This window comes from Salvelinus alpinus, chromosome 7 (genome assembly GCF_045679555.1).
Source record: "Salvelinus alpinus chromosome 7, SLU_Salpinus.1, whole genome shotgun sequence".
Classification (NCBI taxonomy): domain Eukaryota; kingdom Metazoa; phylum Chordata; class Actinopteri; order Salmoniformes; family Salmonidae; genus Salvelinus; species Salvelinus alpinus.
In genome coordinates this window covers 65,856,366-65,876,860 of record NC_092092.1, presented here as the reverse complement: position 1 = coordinate 65,876,860, position 20,495 = coordinate 65,856,366, and the positions used below count along the sequence as shown (strand labels likewise).

The window sequence follows — 20,495 nt, the reverse complement described above, 5'->3', positions numbered from 1 at the left end:
TGAACCATCTGGCTGAAGTTCAAGAGGCGTTTGAATACAGACCATTCTCCTAACCCTCCCCCCATGCACCCCCCTAAGATTTGCTTTGGAGTTAGTCAGAAAGGTTGCCAGAACCTGTGAATCATTGCAGTATGCCACTCGCAGAGAAATGAATGGTAGAAGTGTGTTTTTATTTTTACAGGAATGCATTGTTGTACTACTTCAGTTGCTTTATGTGCAGTGGAGAGAGATGCAATGGGGTGGCTGCAGTGGAGAGAGGGGCAATGGGGGGGCTGCAGTGGAGAGAGAGGCAATGTGGTGGCTGCAGTGGAGAGAGAGGCAATGGGGTGGCTGCAGTGGAGAGAGAGGCAATGTGGTGGCTGCAGTGGAGAGAGAGGCAATGTGGTGGCTGCAGTGGAGAGAGAGGCAATGGGGTGGCTGCAGTGGAGAGAGAGGCAATGGTGAGGCTGCAGTGGAGAGAGAGGCAATGGGGTGGCTGCAGTGGAGAGAGAGGCAATGGGGTGGCTGCAGTGGAGAGAGAGGCAATGTGGTGCCTGCAGTGGAGAGAGAGGCAATGGGGTGGCTGCAGTGGAGAGAGAGGCAATGTGGTGGCTGCAGTGGAGAGAGGGGCAATGTGGTGGCTGCAGTGGAGAGAGAGGCAATGGGGTGGATGCAGTGGAGAGAGAGGCAATGGGGGGGCTGCAGTGGAGAGAGGGGCAATGTGGTGGCTGCAGTGGAGAGAGAGGCAATGTGGTGGCTGCAGTGGAGAGAGGGGCAATGTGGTGGCTGCAGTGGAGAGAGAGGCAATGGGGAGGCTGCAGTGGAGAGAGGGGCAATGTGGTGGCTGCAGTGGAGAGAGAGGCAATGGGGTGGCTGCAGTGGAGAGAGAGGCAATGGGGAGGCTGCAGTGGAGAGAGGGGCAATGTGGTGGCTGCAGTGGAGAGAGAGGCAATGGGGTGGCAGCAGTGGAGAGAGAGGCAATGGGGAGGCTGCAGTGGAGAGAGGGGCAATGTGGTGGCTGCAGTGGAGAGAGAGGCAATGGGGTGGCTGCAGTGGAGAGAGAGGCAATGGGGTGGCTCCATAAAAATATAAATGTCAAACTCACTTCCACAACGCTAGAACCCTCTATGTTAAAACATCCATGTTTAAACTCTCACACACAGAACCTGCTCTCTCATACACTCTTTCATTCTCTAATTCAACTTTACAGAAGAATGTCATTATAACATAAGACATTACTCTCTGCTAATTCATAATGGCTCCGCATTGTCTGTGTCCTGGCTAGAGAATGGGCCCTCTGTGACCTTACACAGTGGTCCTGTTCAGGGGTCAGCCGCCACAGACTCTGTCCTGCTCCTGCTACCGGTCACACTGTGTGGAGAATGACACAGTCACAGAGACCAGTCATCGTTAACCATGTGAGTCACTCATTAAGAATAGCAATGCCAGTCAGGAAGGAGCTGGAGGAACAGCATAGCAATGCACTGAAGCTGAATCTAACAGCTAAATCTGTTGTACATTACTTTTGATATTTCACAGTTTATGTTTTTTTGCTAACCATTTTGTCAACTAATGAGTAACAACATATTTAGAAACATGAAATATAAATGTTAAAGTGAAAGAATGATCAATAAATCATTTTGTATGGGACTGTCATTTTTTCCCCCTGCAGGCCAAGGTCACTATTATATATTTGGATTGGGCAATCTCTCATAATGCAGATGTTGACCTTTTCTTACATTGTTGTTATTATAGTAATACATGTTTAGGCTTAGGCTACTACTGTATATTATGTAATTGGTAAAACTATATGGAGATAAAAAATAACTGAAGGCATGAACAATCAACACGTTATTTTGCGGATGTTGGAGAAAGTTGTTCAAAAAAGTGAACTTTTCGAATTTGGTTTTCTTGTGGGGGGGGGGGGGGGGGCTAGCTTCCTCAGCATATTCCGGGTTTCGCTGGATGAGAAGTTTCCTGTGTTGGTCGCTAGTGAGACTCGCTGCAGAAGCAGATATACAATATGAACTGACACAGTGAAACCGTTAACTTTAGGAAAATCAAGTACATGTCCCCTTTCTAGTTGCAGTAGTCCGACAACGCCATAGCTATGGCGCGAGACTGCACTACACGAAGTTTGGACAATATTGACCTCTCTGCTTTGAGGGTGAGTTCTAGTTGTGCCAACGTCTAATTCATTGAAATGTAGGTTGACTTTTGTGTAAACATTGTCGTAGTCAATGTTGTTTGCAAAGTTTCAAACTGTAGTCTATTCATTTAAGGAAACGTCAGCTACATTGTAACAAAAAGTGAGCAACGTTGTAACAAATTGTTTGAGCTTTCCTGTCACAATATTATGAAACCATTGATGCAATTTTCTGTACATGTTTTGCTTTCAGAAGTGAATATGTTTTTGGTTTGTCAGATTTACAAATGTTTCATAAGCAACTGAATGATTGGGGGTAAAATAACTTGAGTTAAAAATAAAAATAAAAGTAAAGTTGTCTAAGTTACAATAATAATGCAGTAGAAATATGGTGTTGGCATGGTACAAGTGCGAACAAATGAAACATACTTGTAGGGAGCCATGCCATGCAATATTCCGTTTAAGTGATGACCTAAAGGTCCAACATTATTCTGATCAGGTGCTTTCAAAATGACTTTATTTATTTATGTTTGTGTCCTTTCAATTCATGTGAAGTAATGTAATGTTGTCCTCTTGTTTCAGGATCCTGCTGGGATATTTGAGCTGGTAGAAGTGGTTGGAAATGGAACATATGGGCAAGTCTACAAGGTTTGTAGTTTATGTCAGACCTACTCTCCTATTCTTGTCTTTGACCATGATTACAATTGCAGATGTGTTGTCAGTTGGAATGATTGACATTCAAAGGAGCATATTGAAAATACAGTATGTAAATGTTGCATGATGGCACCCTCTCAATCTTTCATTGAAGTTTGAAAAGGAACATGTATATAGTAACACAACTACAGCTGACAGCAGATGTTAGTGTGAAACTTGGTGTAGGTCTAATGAAAGTACTAACTACTAAGTGAGAAAAGCGAGTGAGAGAAACGGTGACCCAAATGCACTGTGTAGTAGCTTACAAACACAAGCATCTTTAACACTCTTGGGTGGAGTCCACTTCCTAATCGAAATCAGCATCACTGAAAGCTTCAGTGATGGTTTGTGGTTCTTTAAAAAAAACATTGAGGTGATTTAAATTAGCTTGACCGGCAAAGCGAGTGGTGCTAGCCACATTCTCACAGTTGGGTGAATACCTTAGGTTGCACAAGCCTTTGATTTACAAGAAGGTAACCCAGTCAAGATCCGTTGTAACATAAAAGAGATCAAGAATACATGACATGATAAAAGCTTTTTTAATGTCACACAATTTTTGTCCACTTATATTCAAAAGTGCAAGAAGGTTGTCTGTTAATATCAATCCCTAAACAGTAGTTAGTATAGTTCCAAACTGAAAAGACAGACTGTCAACTCTGTTGTAATGTAGTACACAGCATGTCAAAATCTCACCTGAATTTAATATATATTTTCTGTTATATGGTTCAATGTCAGAGTTGGTCATTAGTGGCCAGACAGCTTCCTCCTCTTCTTTCCTCTTCTGTGTGCAGTGCAGTGCACACTTTCAGAACTATAACAGGAACAGTGACTTCACACATATTCCAAATTCCTTGTCATTATTCAGGTCAACGATTTCTATTTCACATACACTGAGTGAACAAAACATTAGGAACACCTGCTCTTTCCATGACATAGACTAACCAGGTTAATCCAGGTGAAAGCTATGATCCCTTATTAATGTCACCTGTTAAATCCACTTAAATCAGTGTAGATGAAAGGGAGGAGACAGGTTAAAGAAGGATTTTTAAGCCTTGAGGCAATTGAGACATGGATTGTGTATGTGTGTCATTCAGAGGCTGAATAGGCAAGACAAAATATTTAAGTGCCTTTGAACGGGGTATGGTCATAGGTGCAGGGCACACCGGTTTGAGTGTATCAAGAACTGCACTGCTGCTGGTTTTTCACACTCAACGGTTTCCTGTGTGTATCAAGAATGGTTCACCACCCAAAGGACATCCAGCAAACTTGACACAACTGTGGGAAGCATTGGAATCAACATGGGCCAGCATCCCTGTAGAACGCTTTGGACACCTTGTAGAGTCCATGCCTCGACGAATTGAGGCTGTTCTGAGTGCAAAGGGGTGTGTAACTCAATATTAGGAAGGTGTTCCTAATGTTTTGTTAGCTCTGTATATGAACACCAAGAAGTGTGTTCAGTAATACTGCACACTTTAATCACCCAGCCAAACACTTCGTTCAAATTGTATGTATTGTTTACATGCAATGAGAATGAATCCAGATAGTGTCTTGTGTTTCACACTGTAATTCAGAATCCCTTTATTTCACATGAATAGTCTAAGGAAGGTGGTGGGCGTTACTCAAAAATAATCATGTACTGTAGTTATTACACAATAAAACCTTAATAATAACAGATTCATTTTGAACTGGTGTAACAAATCAGTGGTTTATCGTACCATGTACTTGCATAAGTTGTTGACATTGTTGAGAAACATGAGGTAATGGTTGTCTTCTCCAGCCCAGATTCATTAGTAGAGTAGAGGAAGTTGTCTCCAGACAGGTAGAGGGCGGGGTCACAGTGGTCATAATGGTCATAGTGGTCATAATGGGCATAGTGGTCATAATGGTCATAGTGGTCATAATGGTCATAGTGGTCACAGTGGTCAAAGTGGTCATAGTGGTCACAGTGGTCATAATGGTCAAACTGGTCATAATGGTCACAGTGGTCATAATGGTCACAGTGGTCATAGTGGTCATAATGGTCACAGTGGTCATAATGGTCACAGTGGTCATAATGGTCATAGTGGTCACATTGCTCACAGTGGTCAAAGGGGTCACAGTGGTCATAGTGGTCATAATGGTCACAGTGGTCATAGTGGTCATAATGGTCACAGTGGTCATAATGAGCATCATGGTCATCATGGTCACAGTGGTCACAGTGGCCATAGTGGTCATAATGGTCACATTGGTCATAATGGTCACAGTGGTCATAATGGTCATAGTGGTCATAATGGTCACAGTGGTCATAATGGTCATAGTGGTCATAATGGTCAAAGTGGTCATAATGGTCATAGTGGTCACATTGCTCACAGTGGTCAAAGGGGTCACAGTGGTCACAGTGGTCATAGTGGTCATAATGGTCATAGGGGGCATAATGGTCATGCTGGTCATAGTGGTCATAATGGTCATAGTGGTCATAGTGGTCATAGTTGTCATAGTGGTCACAGTGGTCACAATGGTCATAGTGGTCATAGTGGTCATAGTGGTCATAATGGTCATAGGGGGCATAATGGTCATGCTGGTCATAGTGGTCATAATGGTCATAGTGGTCATAGTGGTCATAGTGGTCACAATGGTCATAGTGTTCTCAGAATCGTATTATTTGAATTTTTTTCGCCTCTACAATTTATCCGTTCTGAAAACAGAACGTCAAAGGGAATGCGCGTCTGTGGAAAATATTGATTTTGAAATTGTTTATTGGGCTTGTTCTGAAGGCAGCACATCTTGTTTTACAGAACAGTCTGAAGTCTTGGTTTTAATCATCCATCCCCTTGGGGTTTCAGTGCAGATGTCTGATCCATGCCACAGTTTTGTTCAATGCTGAATCTTTTATATGTGACAATTACTGTCAGGCTGAGAAAACAAAAAACAGTCCAGGGCCCGGTTTCCCAATAGCGATGGAACTTAGGCTTACGAGTGTTTTAACGATGCATCTTTCCTACAACGGCCGAAGATGTAACATGCGTTTCCCAAAACACCACGCAGAGAGAATGTTCGCTAAATGCGTTATCGAAAGAAAGGGAGCGCTACTCTGGGTCAGCTTTCTCCATTCAAATCTTACCTTAACATTAGAATTATTCCACAATACTGACGACGTATCAGCTCCTAGAGATATTATCACGTAATGGCTGAAAATATTGAGGCGGTTTATTCTAATGCTTACCCTATAATAATGCACTAAATCAAGATTTGGCACATCATTGCACATATGTTAGGCTACACCATGAAATACATTGAGGCAAAATAGCAAAATAAAGTAGCCAAATAGCTAAATAAAACTCAATTGAATAAACATGAAATTGATTTCAATATCATTTAAATACACTACATTACCAAAAGTATGTGGACACCTGCTCGTCAAACATCTCATTCCAAAATCATGGGAATTAATATGGAGTTGGTCCCCCTTTTGCTGCTATAACAGCCTCCACTCTTCTGGGAAGGCTTTCCACTAGATGTTGGAACATTGCTGCGGGGACTTGCTTCCATTCAGCCACAAGAGCATTAGTGAGTTCGGGCACTGATGTTGGGCAATTAGGTCTGGCTTGCAGTCGGTGTTCCAATTCATCCCAAAGGTGTTCGATGGGGTTGAGGTCAGAGCTCTGTGCGGGTCAGTCAAGTTCTTCCACACCGATCTCGACAAACCATTTCTGTATGGACCTTGCTTTGTCCACGGGGGCATTGTCATGTTGAAGCAGAAAAGGGCCTTCCGAAACTGTTGCCACAAAGTTGGAAGCACAGAATCATCTAGAATGTCATTGTATGCTGTAGCATTAAGATTTCCCTTTACTGGAACTAAGGGGCCTAGCCTGAGTCATAAAAAACAGCCCCAGACCATTATTCCTCCTCCACCAAACTTTATAGTCGGCACTATGCATTGGGGCTGGTAGCATTCGCTTGGCATTGCTAAACCCAGATTAGTCCTTCGGACTGCCAGATGTTGAACTGAAGTGTACTGTGATTTAGTCATACAGTAATCTTCAGGGCAAATTTTCAGCGGTTTAAAATGCAGAAAAATGCTGTTGTTAGCCTGATGTGTGGTGGGATCTTTGGCGAGAGCAGGGGAAATGGCAGTGGTGTCATACCAAGAGAAACACTGATGAGAATGTCAGCCCGGTAAACTCTCTCAAATGGGTGACCTTTGCCATATGATGTTCAATGTCTGTTCTACAAAATACCAGTCCATACTATGTCATGCAAGATGAGATTGTTACGGCTCTCGTCGAAAGGAGTGGACCAAAGCGCAGTGTGGAAAGTGTTCATGATTTTTATTTTCAAAAACACTCAAACAAAATAACCAAAGTGAAAACAAAAGGGCACAGTTCTGTCAGGTACAGACACTAAACAGAAAACAAGATCCCACAAAACCCAAAAGGAAAATGACAACTTATATATGATCCCCAATCAGAGACAACGATAGACAGCTGCCTCTGTTTGGGAACCACACACGACCAAAAACAAAGAAATAGAAAACATAGACTTTCCCACCCGTGTCACACCCTGACCTAACCAAACATAGAAAAAAATAAGGAACTCTAAGGTCAGGGCATGACAGAGATAGTATGTATCCAAATCAAATAATGAATAATGCTTGCAAGCAGCACAAAATTCTAACAACATATTACTACTATGTGTGTTATAAAAGAATAGAACTTCAGTTAATATAATCCTGATAATACTGTGCAGTTCTAGTATGCTAGGGCATCTGACTTGTTGTCATGCTCAGGAGAGGAAGACTTGGCACTTACATGGGAGGCTGTTTTTGACCTGTTTAACGCAGAATTCTTATCGTCTCATTGTAAGTGCCGAATAATCATATATTTTTTTATTGTAGTATTTTGGATAATCTTGTTATTGTCATGTGTCTGACGGCCAGTGGTGGTCTTCATTTTAGAACCGCTCCTAATCTCCTCAGCTTTTAGGGTGAAGCAGCTGGTATGTCCTCATCATGTTTTCCAGGGGGTTATGTGTCTGGCCTCATCTTTGCATTCATTACAGGCATCAGAGTAATGGTTTTCTTAACATAGTAAATCTTACAGAGACCCATCAATGCTGGTTAAAAGGGTGGATTGTTAGCAAGGGGTCACATGATGAGAGTAGTTTCCCCAAGGTAGTTTATCCTCTGGGGCTTCATGTAGTTTGGCAGCAGAATAGGATGGTCCATTCAGAGAGGAGCTTGTGTGATAGAGTCTCTCACTCATTCCAGGGTGAACCCTATCATGTAACTAACCATCTTAGTAAGAATGAAAATGGATTGTGATCTGTTGCATCAGTGATCTCATCTGTGTCTTCTGGGGATACAGTACTCAAGAGTGTTGAAGTAATTAGGCGTAGCGTAAATTGTGTCATTGTCAGTGTTTGACATGTTGTATTTGGTTTAGCAATACATTCTTATTGTTTGAAGATAACTGTCTCAGTCCATATAGCAATATCTCATCCTATTGTTCTTAGGCTGACTATATCTAGGGTGTATTCTTCTTTTGAATGGGCACTTCCCTGTCTTGCGAAATGCAAACTCATGAAGTGTGAAAAAGTTGGTTAAAGCCAGGCTAGTACTGCAGCGACAGAGCAGCACTGGAGGGGCATCGCCACTTGTGTGCCTCTCAGGTCAGATATTGAGAAAGTCCCAGTATGTTGGGAATCATCACGAAGCAGGCAGGGAGAGGAAATTGATTTCTGAACCTCAGCCGCTGTTCAAACCACTGGGACACCTGCCTGGATGTGGTGGCGTTACTGTATCCCAGTCCCCTCAGCTCTGAGAAAGAGACATGGAAGGGCCCCGTCCTGGTGTTGAGATGTGGGCTCACTGGATGCGTCACGAATGGTACTCTATTCCCTATTTAGTGCACTACATTTGACCAGGGCCCATAGGGAAAAGGGTGCCATTTGAGATGCAGCTACCGAGTAGGCCTGTGTTTGGGTAGGGAACGGGAGTAGGCCCCCCCCTATGCCCGCGGGGTAGGAACTGTGGTAGTGGGTAGGTGTTGGGCGATATACCCTTTTATAAGGAAATCAGTCAATTAATATAAATTCATTAGGCTCTAATCTATAGGACTAGGAATACAGATATGGAGGGGCGTGGATCAGAAAACCAGTCAGTATCTGGTGTGATCACTTTTTGCCTCATGCAGCGCAACACATCTCCTTCGCATAGAGTTGATCATGCTGTTGATTGTGGCCTATGGAATGATGTCCCGCTCCTCTTCAATGGCTGTGTGAAGTTACTGGATATTAGGGGGAACTGGAACACGCTGTCGTGTCATTTTCAGCTTCCAGGAATTGTGTACAGATCCTTGCGACATGTGGCTGTGCATTATGCTGAAACATGAGGTGATGGCGGGGGGTGAATGGCACGACAAACAGGATTTCGTCACAGTTTCTTTATAAATTGAAATTGCCATTGATAAATTGCAATTGTGTTTGTTGTCTGTAGCTTATGTCTGCCCATACCATAACCCCACCTCCACAATGTGGAACTTTGTTCACAATGTTGACATCAGCAAACCGCTTGCCCACACAACGCCATATACTTGGTCTGTGAATGTGAGGCCAGTTGGATGTACTACCAAGTTTTCAAAAATGAAGTTAGATGTTGCTTATGGTAGAGAAATGAACATTCAATTCTCTGGCAACAGCTCTGGTGGACATTCCTGCAGTATGCATTCCAATTGCACGCCCCCTCAAAACTTGAGACATTATGTTGTGTGACAAAACTGCACATAATAGAGTGGCCTTTTATTATCCCCAGCACAAGGTGCACCTATGTAATTATCATGCTGTTTAATCAGCTTCTTGATACGCCATATCTGTCAGGTGGAGGGATTATCTTGGCCAAGGAGAAATGGTCACTAACAGGGATGTAAACAAATTTGTCCACATTTGAGAGAAATGTCTGCAATATTTTATTTCAGCTCATGAAACATGGGACCAATCACTTTACATGTTGTGTTTAGACTTTTGTTCAGTGTATAAGAAATCTACGATGTGTCAAATAAATTATATCCAGCTCGGGGCTCCAGTTATGCATTTGGTTTGCTAACTTGCTAGCTAAGTTGCTGGATGTCAAGATCAAGCTTCTTGGTTACATCAGAGACATTCAATCCCCTCCTGGATCAAGATCCCTGTTGCCTAAATTGTTTTGTGCATATATAAAAATGTATATATATGTATTTATTTTAAGAATGTGAAATGTCAGAATAATAGGAGAGAGAATCATTTATTTGTCACGCCTTGACCTTTGGGGTTCTCTATGGTGCAATAGGTCAGAGCGAGACTAGGGGGTGTTCTAGTCTTGAATTTCTATGTTGGTGTGAGTATGGTTCCCAATTGGAGGCAGCTGATGATCGTTGCCTCTAATTGGGGATCATATTTAGTGTGGTCCTTTTCCCACCTGCGTTTGTGGGATATTGTTTTGGTTTAGTGTTATGTGCGCTACGAACTGCACGTTTGTTTATTCTTTGTTGTTTTTGAAGGTTCACTTTAATAAATATGTGGAACTCTACTCACGCTGTGCCTTGGTCCGCTCATTATGTATACGACGAACGTGACAGAATATCCCACCACTACAGGACCAGGCCTCCAGTGCACCTCCCCAGCCTGGTACGTCCTGTGCCGGCTCCCCGCACTCGCCCTGAAGAGCGTGTTATCAGTCCGGTGAAACCTGTGCTGGCTCCACGCACCAGGCCTCCAGTGCGCCTCCCCAGCCGGGAGCGTCCTGTGCCGGCTCCACGCACTCGACCTGAGGAGCGTGTCATCAGTCCGATGCGACCTGCGCCGATTCCCAGTCCAGGCACGGTGTCCAGTCCCGCTCCAAGGCCGGAGCCTTCCTCTGCGCCGGTGCCCAGTCCAGGCACGGGGTCCAACCCAGTTCCATGGCCGGAGCCTCCCTCTGCTCCGGTGCCCAGTCCAGGCACGGCGTCCAACCCAGCTCCATGGCCGGAGCCTTCCTCTGCGCCGATTCTCAGTCCAGGCACGGTGTCCAGTCCTGCTCCATGGCAGGAGCCTTCCTCTGCGCTGGTGCCCAGTCCAGGCACGGCGTCCAGTCCCGCTCCAAGGCGGAGCCTTCCTCTGTACCGGTGCCGAGTCCAGGCACGGCGGCCAGTCCTGCTCCATGGCCGGAGCCTTCCTCTGCTCCAGCTTTTATTTCTTTCATCACATTCCCAGTGGGTCAGAAGTTTACATACACTCAATTAGTATTTGGTAGCATTGCCTTTAAAATATTTAACTTGGGTCAAACGTTTCGGGTAGCCTTCCACAAGCTTCTCACAATAAGTTGGGTGAATTTTGGCCCATTCCTACTATTGTTTGTATTGATGAACGTGGTACCTTCAGGCGTTTGGAAATTGCTCCCAAGGATGAACCAGACTTGTGGAGGTCTATGTCACGCGGGACTAGGTGGGTGCAGGAATCAGGCGCAGAGAGAGTTCCACTGGGGGTATAGTGCTCTTTAATAAGGCACACACAAAATATAAGCCCAACAAATACAGGGCGCGGACATATAACGTGACAACCCAAAAACCACAGGGTGTCAAGTGAAAGAAAGAAAATACACCTCAGCCTACAATGCACACACGTAACAAAAATAAAGACAATCCTGCACAAAACAAGGACGGATCTACCTACTAAATATAGGGAAGCTCATTAACCGAAAACAGAAACACAGGTGAAACTAATATGACAAAACAAACAGACAAACGAAAAAGGGATCGGTGGCGGCTAGTAGGCCGGTGACGACGACCGCCGAGCACCGCCCGAACAGGCAGGGGAGCCAACTTCGGCGGAAGTCGTGACAGTCTAAAAAAGAATTCTGAGGTCTTGGCTGATTTATTTTGATTTTCCCATGATGTCAAGCAAAGAGGCACTGAGTTTGAAGGTAGGCCTTGAAATACATCCACAGGTACACCTCCAATTGACTCAAATGATGTCAATTAGCCTATCAGAAGTTTCTAAAGCCATTACATAATTTTCTAGAATTTTCCAAACTGTTTAAAGGCACAGTCAACTTAGTGTATGTTAACTTCTGACCCACTGGAATTGTGATACAGTGAAATAATCTGTCTGTAAACAATAGTTGGAAAAATTACTTGTGTCATGCACGAAGTATATGTCCTAACCGACTTGCCAAAACTATAGTTTGTTAACAAGAAATGTATGGAGTGGTTGAAAAACTGGTTTTAATGACTCCAACCTTAGTGTATGTAAACTTCCGATTTCAACTGTATATACACTGCTCAAAAAAATAAAGGGAACACTTAAACAATACAATGTAACTCCAAGTCAATCACACTTCTGTGAAATCAAACTGTCCACTTAGGAAGCAACACTGATTGACAATAAATTTCACATGCTGTTGTGCAAATGGAATAGACAACAGGTGGAAATTATAGGCAATTAGCAAGACACCCCCAATAAAGGAGTGGTTCTGCAGGTGGTGACCACAGACCACTTCTCAGTTCCTATGCTTCCTGGCTGATGTTTTGGTCACTTTTGAATGCTGGCGGTGCTTTCACTCTAGTGGTAGCATGAGACGGAGTCTACAACCCACACAAGTGGCTCAGGTAGTGCAGCTCATCCAGGATGGCACATCAATGCGAGCTGTGGCAAGAAGGTTTGCTGTGTCTGTCAGCGTAGTGTCCAGAGCATGGAGGCGCTACCAGGAGACAGGCCAGTACATCAGGAGACGTGGAGGAGGCCGTAGGAGGGCAACAACCCAGCAGCAGGACCGCTACCTCCGCCTTTGTGCAAGGAGGAGCACTGCCAGAGCCCTGCAAAATGACCTCCAGCAGGCCACAAATGTGCATGTGTCTGCTCAAACGGTCAGAAACAGACTCCATGAGGGTGGTATGAGGGAGGGCCCGACGTCCACAGGTGGGGGTTGTGCTTACAGCCCAACACCGTGCAGGACGTTTGGCATTTGCCAGAGAACACCAAGATTGGCAAATCCGCCACTGGCGCCCTGTGCTCTTCACAGATGAAAGCAGGTTCACACTGAGCACATGTGACAGACGTGACAGAGTCTGGAGACGCCGTGGAGAACGTTCTGCTGCCTGCAACATCCTCCAGCATGACCGGTTTGGCGGTGGGTCAGTCATGGTGTAGGGTGGCATTTCTTTGGGGGGCCGTACAGCCCTCCATGTGCTCGCCAGAGGTAGCCTGACTGCCATTAGGTATCGAGATGAGATCCTCAGACCCCTTGTGAGACCATATGCTGGTGCGGTTGGCCCTGGGTTCCTCCTAAAGCAAGACAATGCTAGACCTCATGTGGCTGGAGTGTGTCAGCAGTTCCTGCAAGAGGAAGGCATTGATGCTATGAACTGGCCCGAACTGGCTCCACACCTCAGTGGGAGGTGTGGAGAGGGCAGCCGGTCTCTTGCTGAGCTATTTCTGTCCAAAAGGGGATTTCCTCATTATTCCCTAACCATACTGTGAAGCCCCTCTCTCCCCCTATCACATTGTATCTAATGACAGGCAGAAAAACATGAAGTAGTGAATGAGAAAAAGCAGATTTCCATCAGAAGAAAGGCAGTGGCACTTCTATCAACACTACTAAGGTGTGGATAAGAAGTGTATTGTGATGAGAGGTTCATTGCATGAGATTAGATCATTTGGGCCTTCCCCAAACTGTTGCCACAAATGTGCTGTAGTGTTAAGATTTCCCTTCACTGGAACTAAGGGGCCTAGCCTGAAAAAAGGCCCCAGACCAATATCCCTCCTCCACCAAATGTTACAGTTGGCACTATGCATTGGGGCTGGTAGTGTTCTCCTGGCATCCACCTAACCCTGATTAGTCCGTCCGACTGCCAGATGGTGAAGAGTGATTCATCACTCCAGAGAACACGTTTCCACTGCTCCAGAGTCCAATGGCGCCGAGCTTTACACCACTCCAGCCAACACTTCGCATTGCGCATGGTGATCTTAGGCTTGTGTGCGGCTGCTCGGCCATGGAAACCCATTTTATGAAGCTCCCAACGAACAGTTCTTGTGCTGACGTTGCTTCTAGAGGCAGTTTGGAAGTGTTGCAACCGAGGACAGATTATTTTCACGGACTATGCGCTTCAGCACTCTGCGATCCCATTCTCTGAGCTTGTGTGGCCTACCACTTAAGAGCTGACCTGTTGTTGCTCCTAGATGTTTCCACTTCATAATAACAGCTCTTACAGTTGCCATCTTGCATCTTACATGACAGAGATGGTCGCCTCGCTTCACTTCCTTAGGAAACAATTTGTTTTTTTATGTATTATTTCTTACATTGTTAGCCCAGAAAATCTTAAGTGTTATTACATACAGACGGGAAGAACTATTGGATATAAGAGCAACATCAATTTACCAACATTACGACCAGGAATACGTCTTTCCCGAAGCGGATCCTTTGTTCGGACCTCCACCCTAAACATTGGATCTAATCCCAGAGGCCGACCCAAAACAACACGGTCGCCGCAGGAGAGGCAGATAGAGTGGCCTCCTGGTCAGACTCAGAAGGCGAGCACACCATCCACCGCTTCCGAGCATATTACTCGCCAATATCCAGTCTCCAGACAACAAGGTGGACGAAATTAGGGCACGGGTTGCCTTCCAGACAGACATCAGAGATTGTAACATTCTCTGTTTCATGGAAACATGGCTCACTCGGGATATGTTGGTACAGCCACCAGGTTTCTTCATGCGTCTCGCCGACAGAAACAAACATATCTCTGGTAAGAAGAAGGGTGGGGGTGTATGTCTCATGATTAATGACTCATGGTGTAATCATAACAATATACAGGAATTTAAGTCCTTTTGTTCACCTGACCAAGAATTCCTTACAATCAAATGCCGACCGCATTATCTCCCAAGAGAATTCTCTTTGATTATAGTCACAGCCGTGTATATATTTGAGAACAAGGCTACCTATATTCTACTAGCACATTGATTGTTGTACCCGCTCGAGCAAAACACTGGACCACTGCTATTCTAACTTCTGCGATGCATACACGGCCTTCCCTTCGGCAAATCTGACCATGACTGTTGCTCCCCTCCTATAGGCAGAAACTAAAACAGGAAGCGCCCATGCTTAGGTCTGTCCAAAACTGGTCTGACCAATCGGATTCCACGCTTCAAGATTGCTTCAATCACGTGGACTGGGATATGTTCCGGGTAGCCTCAGACAATAACATCGACGTATACGCTGACTCGGTGAGTGAGTTTATTAGGAAGTGCATTGGAGATGTTGTACCCACTGTGACTATTAAAACCTTCCCTAATCAGAAATCGTGGATTGATGGCAGTGTTCGCGTAAAACTGAAAGTGCAAACCACCGCATTTAATCATGGCAAGGCGACTGGAAACATGACCAAATACAAACAGTGTAGGTATTCCCTCCGCAAGGCAATCAAACAAGCAAAGTGTCAGTATAGAGACAAAATAGAGTCGCAATTCAACGGCTCAAACACGAGACGTATGTGGCAGGGTCTACAGACAATCACGGATTACAAAAAGAAAACCATCCCGTCCCGGATGTCTTGCTCCCAAACAAATTAAACATATTCAATCAATCCCTATCCCAGTCTGCTGTCCCCACATGCTTCAAGTTGGCCACCATTGTTCCTGTTCTCAAGAAAGCTAAGGTAACTGAACTAAATGACTATCGCCCCGTAGCACTCACTTCTGTCATCATGAAGTGCTTTGAGAGACTAGTCAAGGATCATATCACCTCCACCCTACCTGATACCCTAGACCCACTTCAATTTGCTTACCGCCCCAACAGGTCCACAGACGATGCAATTGCCATCACACTGCACACTGCCCTATCCCATTTGAACAAGAGGAATATCTATGTAAGAATGCTGTTCATTGACTACAGCTCAGCATTCAACACCATAGTACCCTCCAAACTCGTCATTAAGCTTGAGACCCTGGGTCTCGACCCCGCCCTGTGCAACTGGGTCCTGGACTTTCTGACGGGCCGCCCCCGGGTGCTGAAGGTAGGAAACAACATCTCCACCCTGCTGATCCTCAACACTGGGGCCCCACAAGGGTGCATTCTCAGCCCTCTCCTGTACTCCCTGTTCACCAATGACTGTGTGGCCATGCACGCCTCCAACTCAATCATCAAGTTTGCAGACGACACTACAGTGGTAGGCTTGATTACCAACAACGATGAGACAGCCGACAGGGAGGAGGTGAGGGCCCTCGGAGTGTGGTGTCAGGAAAATAAACTCTCACTCAACGTCAACAAAACAAAGGAGATGATCGTGGACTACAGGAAACAGCAGAGGGAGCACATGCATTTCGCTACACTCACATTAACATCTGCTAACCATGTGTATGTGACCAATAAAATTTGATTTGACCGGGGCAGCTCCAGCAGGGCAGAAATTTGACGAATTGACTTGTTGGAAAGGTGGCATCCTATGACAGTGCCACGTTGAAATTCATTGAGTTCTTCAGTAAGGCCATTCTACTGCCAATGTTTGTCTATGGAGATTGCATGGCTGTGTGCTCGATTTTACACAACTGTCAGAAATGGTTGTGGCTGAAATTGCCGAATCCACTAATTTGAAGGGGTGTCACATACTTTGTATATATAGTGTAGCTTTAAAACTGTAATATTTTCTAATGTGTAGAATTGCAGGAAATTAGTTTTAAAGAAGCACTATGCAAAAATCGCTCTACCATTTTCCTGGTTATAGTTTGCCTAATTTCAGTTTATGTGACAAAATAAGCTGTCATTGTGTAGAGAATCGTTGTATCATCTAAACCGCTGTTTGAAGCTGGTGTACAAAACCGAAAGGAAGACTCAAAAACGAAACTTCAGAATGGGAAGCATAGAAATAGCACACATAGAACAGATCTACCAATTCCTAAGCTTGCTTTCAACGGAATTAAAAAATCTATAACTCACATTTCTATGTGAATTTGGTCATGTCTCCCAAAAAGTTACATATTGTAGCTTTAAAACATAAAATCTTTGTATCTGTGGCCAAGAGAATAGGCTCTAAAATTTTAGGTTGGAGAGCACGCCATTGGCCACTCCCACTACCACAACCCCAACCCCATACACTAGCTTTTCCACCACTCCTGAAAAAAATCCTCAGGTAAACTCTGACTTGAGTGTCTCTTTATTAGAATGGAGAAAGTGATTTTTGCCCCCCCCCCCCCCCCCCACAAATTGAATGTGTTTCAGAGAGAGCAGGCTCACTGTGTGCTGTGTGGAATGCTGAAGAGGTTGTAGGGGTTTGAGCCTCGGGCTGATTAGTGGACAGTTTGCTCTTTTCTCTCTCCTCTCCTTTGATCAGCAGGAGGAATGTGCTCTCATCTCTCTCATGCAGTCTCTTTATGGCCTGCTTCGGATCATATGCACATGCTTGCACTCATTATCTGTGAAATAATAATGACTTTGGGAAAATCAATTTTACAACATTTTTACAACATTAATAAGTACATGTATTGTTTTTGAACATGTTAGTCTGACATGTTATTCAAAGGATTTGCTGGCACACTACAATAAGCATTTTGAAATGGGAAATCAAATGATCTGCTACTTCTGCAGTGATTCCGTGAGAGTGAGACCTATAACTATTGTCCTACTGTATGTTATGCATGTTCAAGGTCTCAATGTCTCATATCTCACTAACACTAGGAATTGTTCCCTTACAGATGTAGGATCTTAATTTGAGCCAGTTTGCAAGCAAGAAAATAATCCTGCATAAACAGGAAATGTTAAATATTATGGGGATTATTATGAATGGACATTTTTGTAGTGGCTGATACATTTTTTCATGAGGGCAAATCAAGTCTGAATTTTCCAAGTGGAAATTACAAGCTTTAGAAGACTTAAAAACTCAAATACACTACAAGTTTGCATTTCCTGCGGTGCAGTAAAATTCTCAGCAACAAAAAAGTGATCAAATTAAGATCCTACATCTGTATATTGTAAAATAAATTAAAATAATACTGTACCTTGCATTGCTTGCCCACAACTATTGGTGAATTGTCTGGCCACCAAAAGCATTTTTCCCCTGTTTATTAACTAACTTCAATTGTGTTTCCCTTTGAAAATAGCCTGTGGCAATGGAACACAGCCAGCCTAAACGTTTAAGAATAATTTTGGTCAAAGCAAGAATGTGCCACAACTAATACATTTTTAACAGAAGAAATAGACGTTTGTAATTTTGTAAAACGTTTGTTAAAAATCTGATTTGCCTAGAACTCTGTTGTTTGTATATGGTCATTGGCCCAACAGTTTTCAGCCCATTGTTATTGTAAAAGAGAATCAGATTTTAATCCAATTCGATTAGATGAGGTCTTGTTATTTTCCATGTGTGCTTGCTCTCTCACTCTGCTGTGCTGGCACAGGAAGCTGTGGCCATTTTAACTCCTGCCTGTGCTCGTGGGGAACCCTGGCCCACATCCTGATTGAACCTGGTGCTGAGTGTCTACTTCAGAGTTCTGTTCACATGGTGTGGCATGCTGCTGTCTGCCCAACCGCCAAACACTCTAGTCTCTACTCATATTGATGTCCTACAGTACAGTACCAGTCAAAAGTTAGGACACACCTACTCAATCAAGGGTTTTTCTTTAATTTTATTATTTTCTACATTGTAGAATAATAGTGAAGACATCCAAACTATGAAATCAAATCAAACTTTATTTGTCACATCCGCCTGTGAAATGCTTACTTACAAGCCCTTAACCATCAATGCAATTCAAGAAAGAGTTAAGAAAATATTTACCAAATAAACTAAAGTAAAAAATTATTAAAAAGTAACACAATAAAATAACAATAACGAGGCTATATACAGGGGGTACTTGTACGGAGTCAATGTGCTGGGGTACAGGTTAGTCGAGGTAATTTTTACATGTAGGTAGGGGTGAAGTGACTATGCATAGATAATAAACAGCTGGTAGTAACAGTGTAAAAAACAAATGGGGGGGTGTCAATGTAAATAGTCAGAGTGGCCATTTGATTATTTGTTCAGCAGTCTCATGGCTTTGGGGTAGAAGCTGTTATGGAGCCTTTTGGTCCTAGACTTGGCGCTCCGGTCCCGCTTGCTGTGCGGTAGCAGAAAGAACCATCTATGGCTTGGGTGACTGGAGTCTTTGACAATTTCTGGGTCTTTCCTCAGACACCGCCTGGTATATAGGTCCTGGATGGCAGGAAGTTTGGCTCCAGTGATGTACTGGGCGTACGCACTACTCGCTGTAGCGCCTTACGGTCAGATGCCGAGCAGTTGCCATACCAGGTGGTGATGCAGCTGTATAACTTTTTGAGGATCTGGGGACCCATACCAAATCTTTTCGGTCTCCTGAGGGGGAAAAGGTGTTGTCATGCCTCTTCACGACTGTCTTGGTGTGTTTGGACCATGATAGTTCATTGGTGATGTGGACACCAAGGAACTTGAAACTCTCGACCCACTCTACTACAGCACTGTCGATGTTAATGGGGGCATATTCGGCCCTCCTTTTCCTGAAGTCCACGATCAACTCCTTTGTCTTGCTCACATTGAGGGAGAGGTTGTTGTCCTGGCACCACACTGCCTGGTCTCTGACCACCTCCCTATAGGCTGTCTCATCATTGTCGGTGATCAGGCCTACCACTGTTGTGTCGTCAGCAAACATAATGATGGTGTTGGAGTCGTGTTTGGCCACGCAGTTGTGGGCGAACAGGGAGTACAGGAGGGGACTAAGCACACACCCCTGAGGGGCTCCAGTGTTGAGGATCACCCTTACCACCTGGGGGTGGCCCGTCAGGAAGTCCAGGATCCAGTTGCAGAGGGAGGTGTTTAGTCCCAGGGTCCATAGCTTAGTGATGAGCTTTGTGGGCACTCTGGTGTTGAAAGCTGAGTTGTAGTCAATGAACAGCATTCTCAATGAACAGTGTTCCTTTTGTCCAGGTGGGAAAGGGTAGTGTGTTAATTGTATATGGGATCACATATGGAATCAAATAACACATGGAATCATGTTGTAACCAAAAAACTGTTAAACAAATCCAAATATATTTTAGATTTTAGATTTTTCAAAGTAGCCACCATTTGCCTTGATGACAGCTTTGCACACTCTTGACATTCTCTCAACCAGCTTCATGAGGAATGCTTTTCCAACAGTCTTGAAGGAGTTCCCACATATGCTGAGCACTTGTTGGCTGCTTTTCCTTCACTCTACGGTCCAACTCATCCCAAACCATCTCAATTGGGTTAAAGGTCAGGTGATTGTGCAGGCCAGGTTATTTGATGCAGCACACACATAATGCTGTGATAGCCATGCTGTTTAAGTGTGCCTTGAATTCTAAATAAATCACAGACAGTGTCACCAGCAAAGCATCCCGACACCATCACACCTCTTCCTCCATGCTTCATGGTGGGAACCATACATGCAGAGATCATCCGTTCTCCTACTCTGCATCTCACAGAGACAGAGCGGTTGGAACCAGAAATCTCTAATTAACTTCTCTGCGCTACGGATCCCTTTAGCGGGATCATTTTCCTAAACAACCGCTGAATTGCAGGGCGCAAAATATTACAAAAAATATTTATAATCATGCAATCACAATTGAAATATACCAAAACACAGCTTAGCTTGTTGTTAATCCACCTATCGTGTCAGATTTTGAAAATATGCTTTGCAGCGAAAGCAATCCAAGCTTTTGTGAGTGTATCAATCA

At 44.2% G+C, this 20,495-nt stretch overlaps 1 protein-coding gene across 9 annotated transcripts in view; it reads left to right on the top strand.

Annotated features, from left to right (window-relative positions):
- The first annotated feature begins 1,927 nt into the window (after positions 1-1,927).
- Positions 1,928-20,495, top strand: part of LOC139581490 (mitogen-activated protein kinase kinase kinase kinase 4-like) — a 143,031-nt gene continuing 124,463 nt past the window's right edge. For all 9 annotated transcript variants that reach the window (XR_011676241.1, XR_011676240.1, XM_071411299.1 and 6 more), the window contains exons 1-2: positions 1,928-2,146; positions 2,708-2,773. Coding sequence is in view for 7 of the 9 variants with exons in the window: in XM_071411299.1 (XP_071267400.1) it covers positions 2,090-2,146; positions 2,708-2,773 (123 nt within the window). In the remaining 2 variants the exon portion in view is untranslated. The remainder of the gene's footprint in view (positions 2,147-2,707; positions 2,774-20,495) is intronic.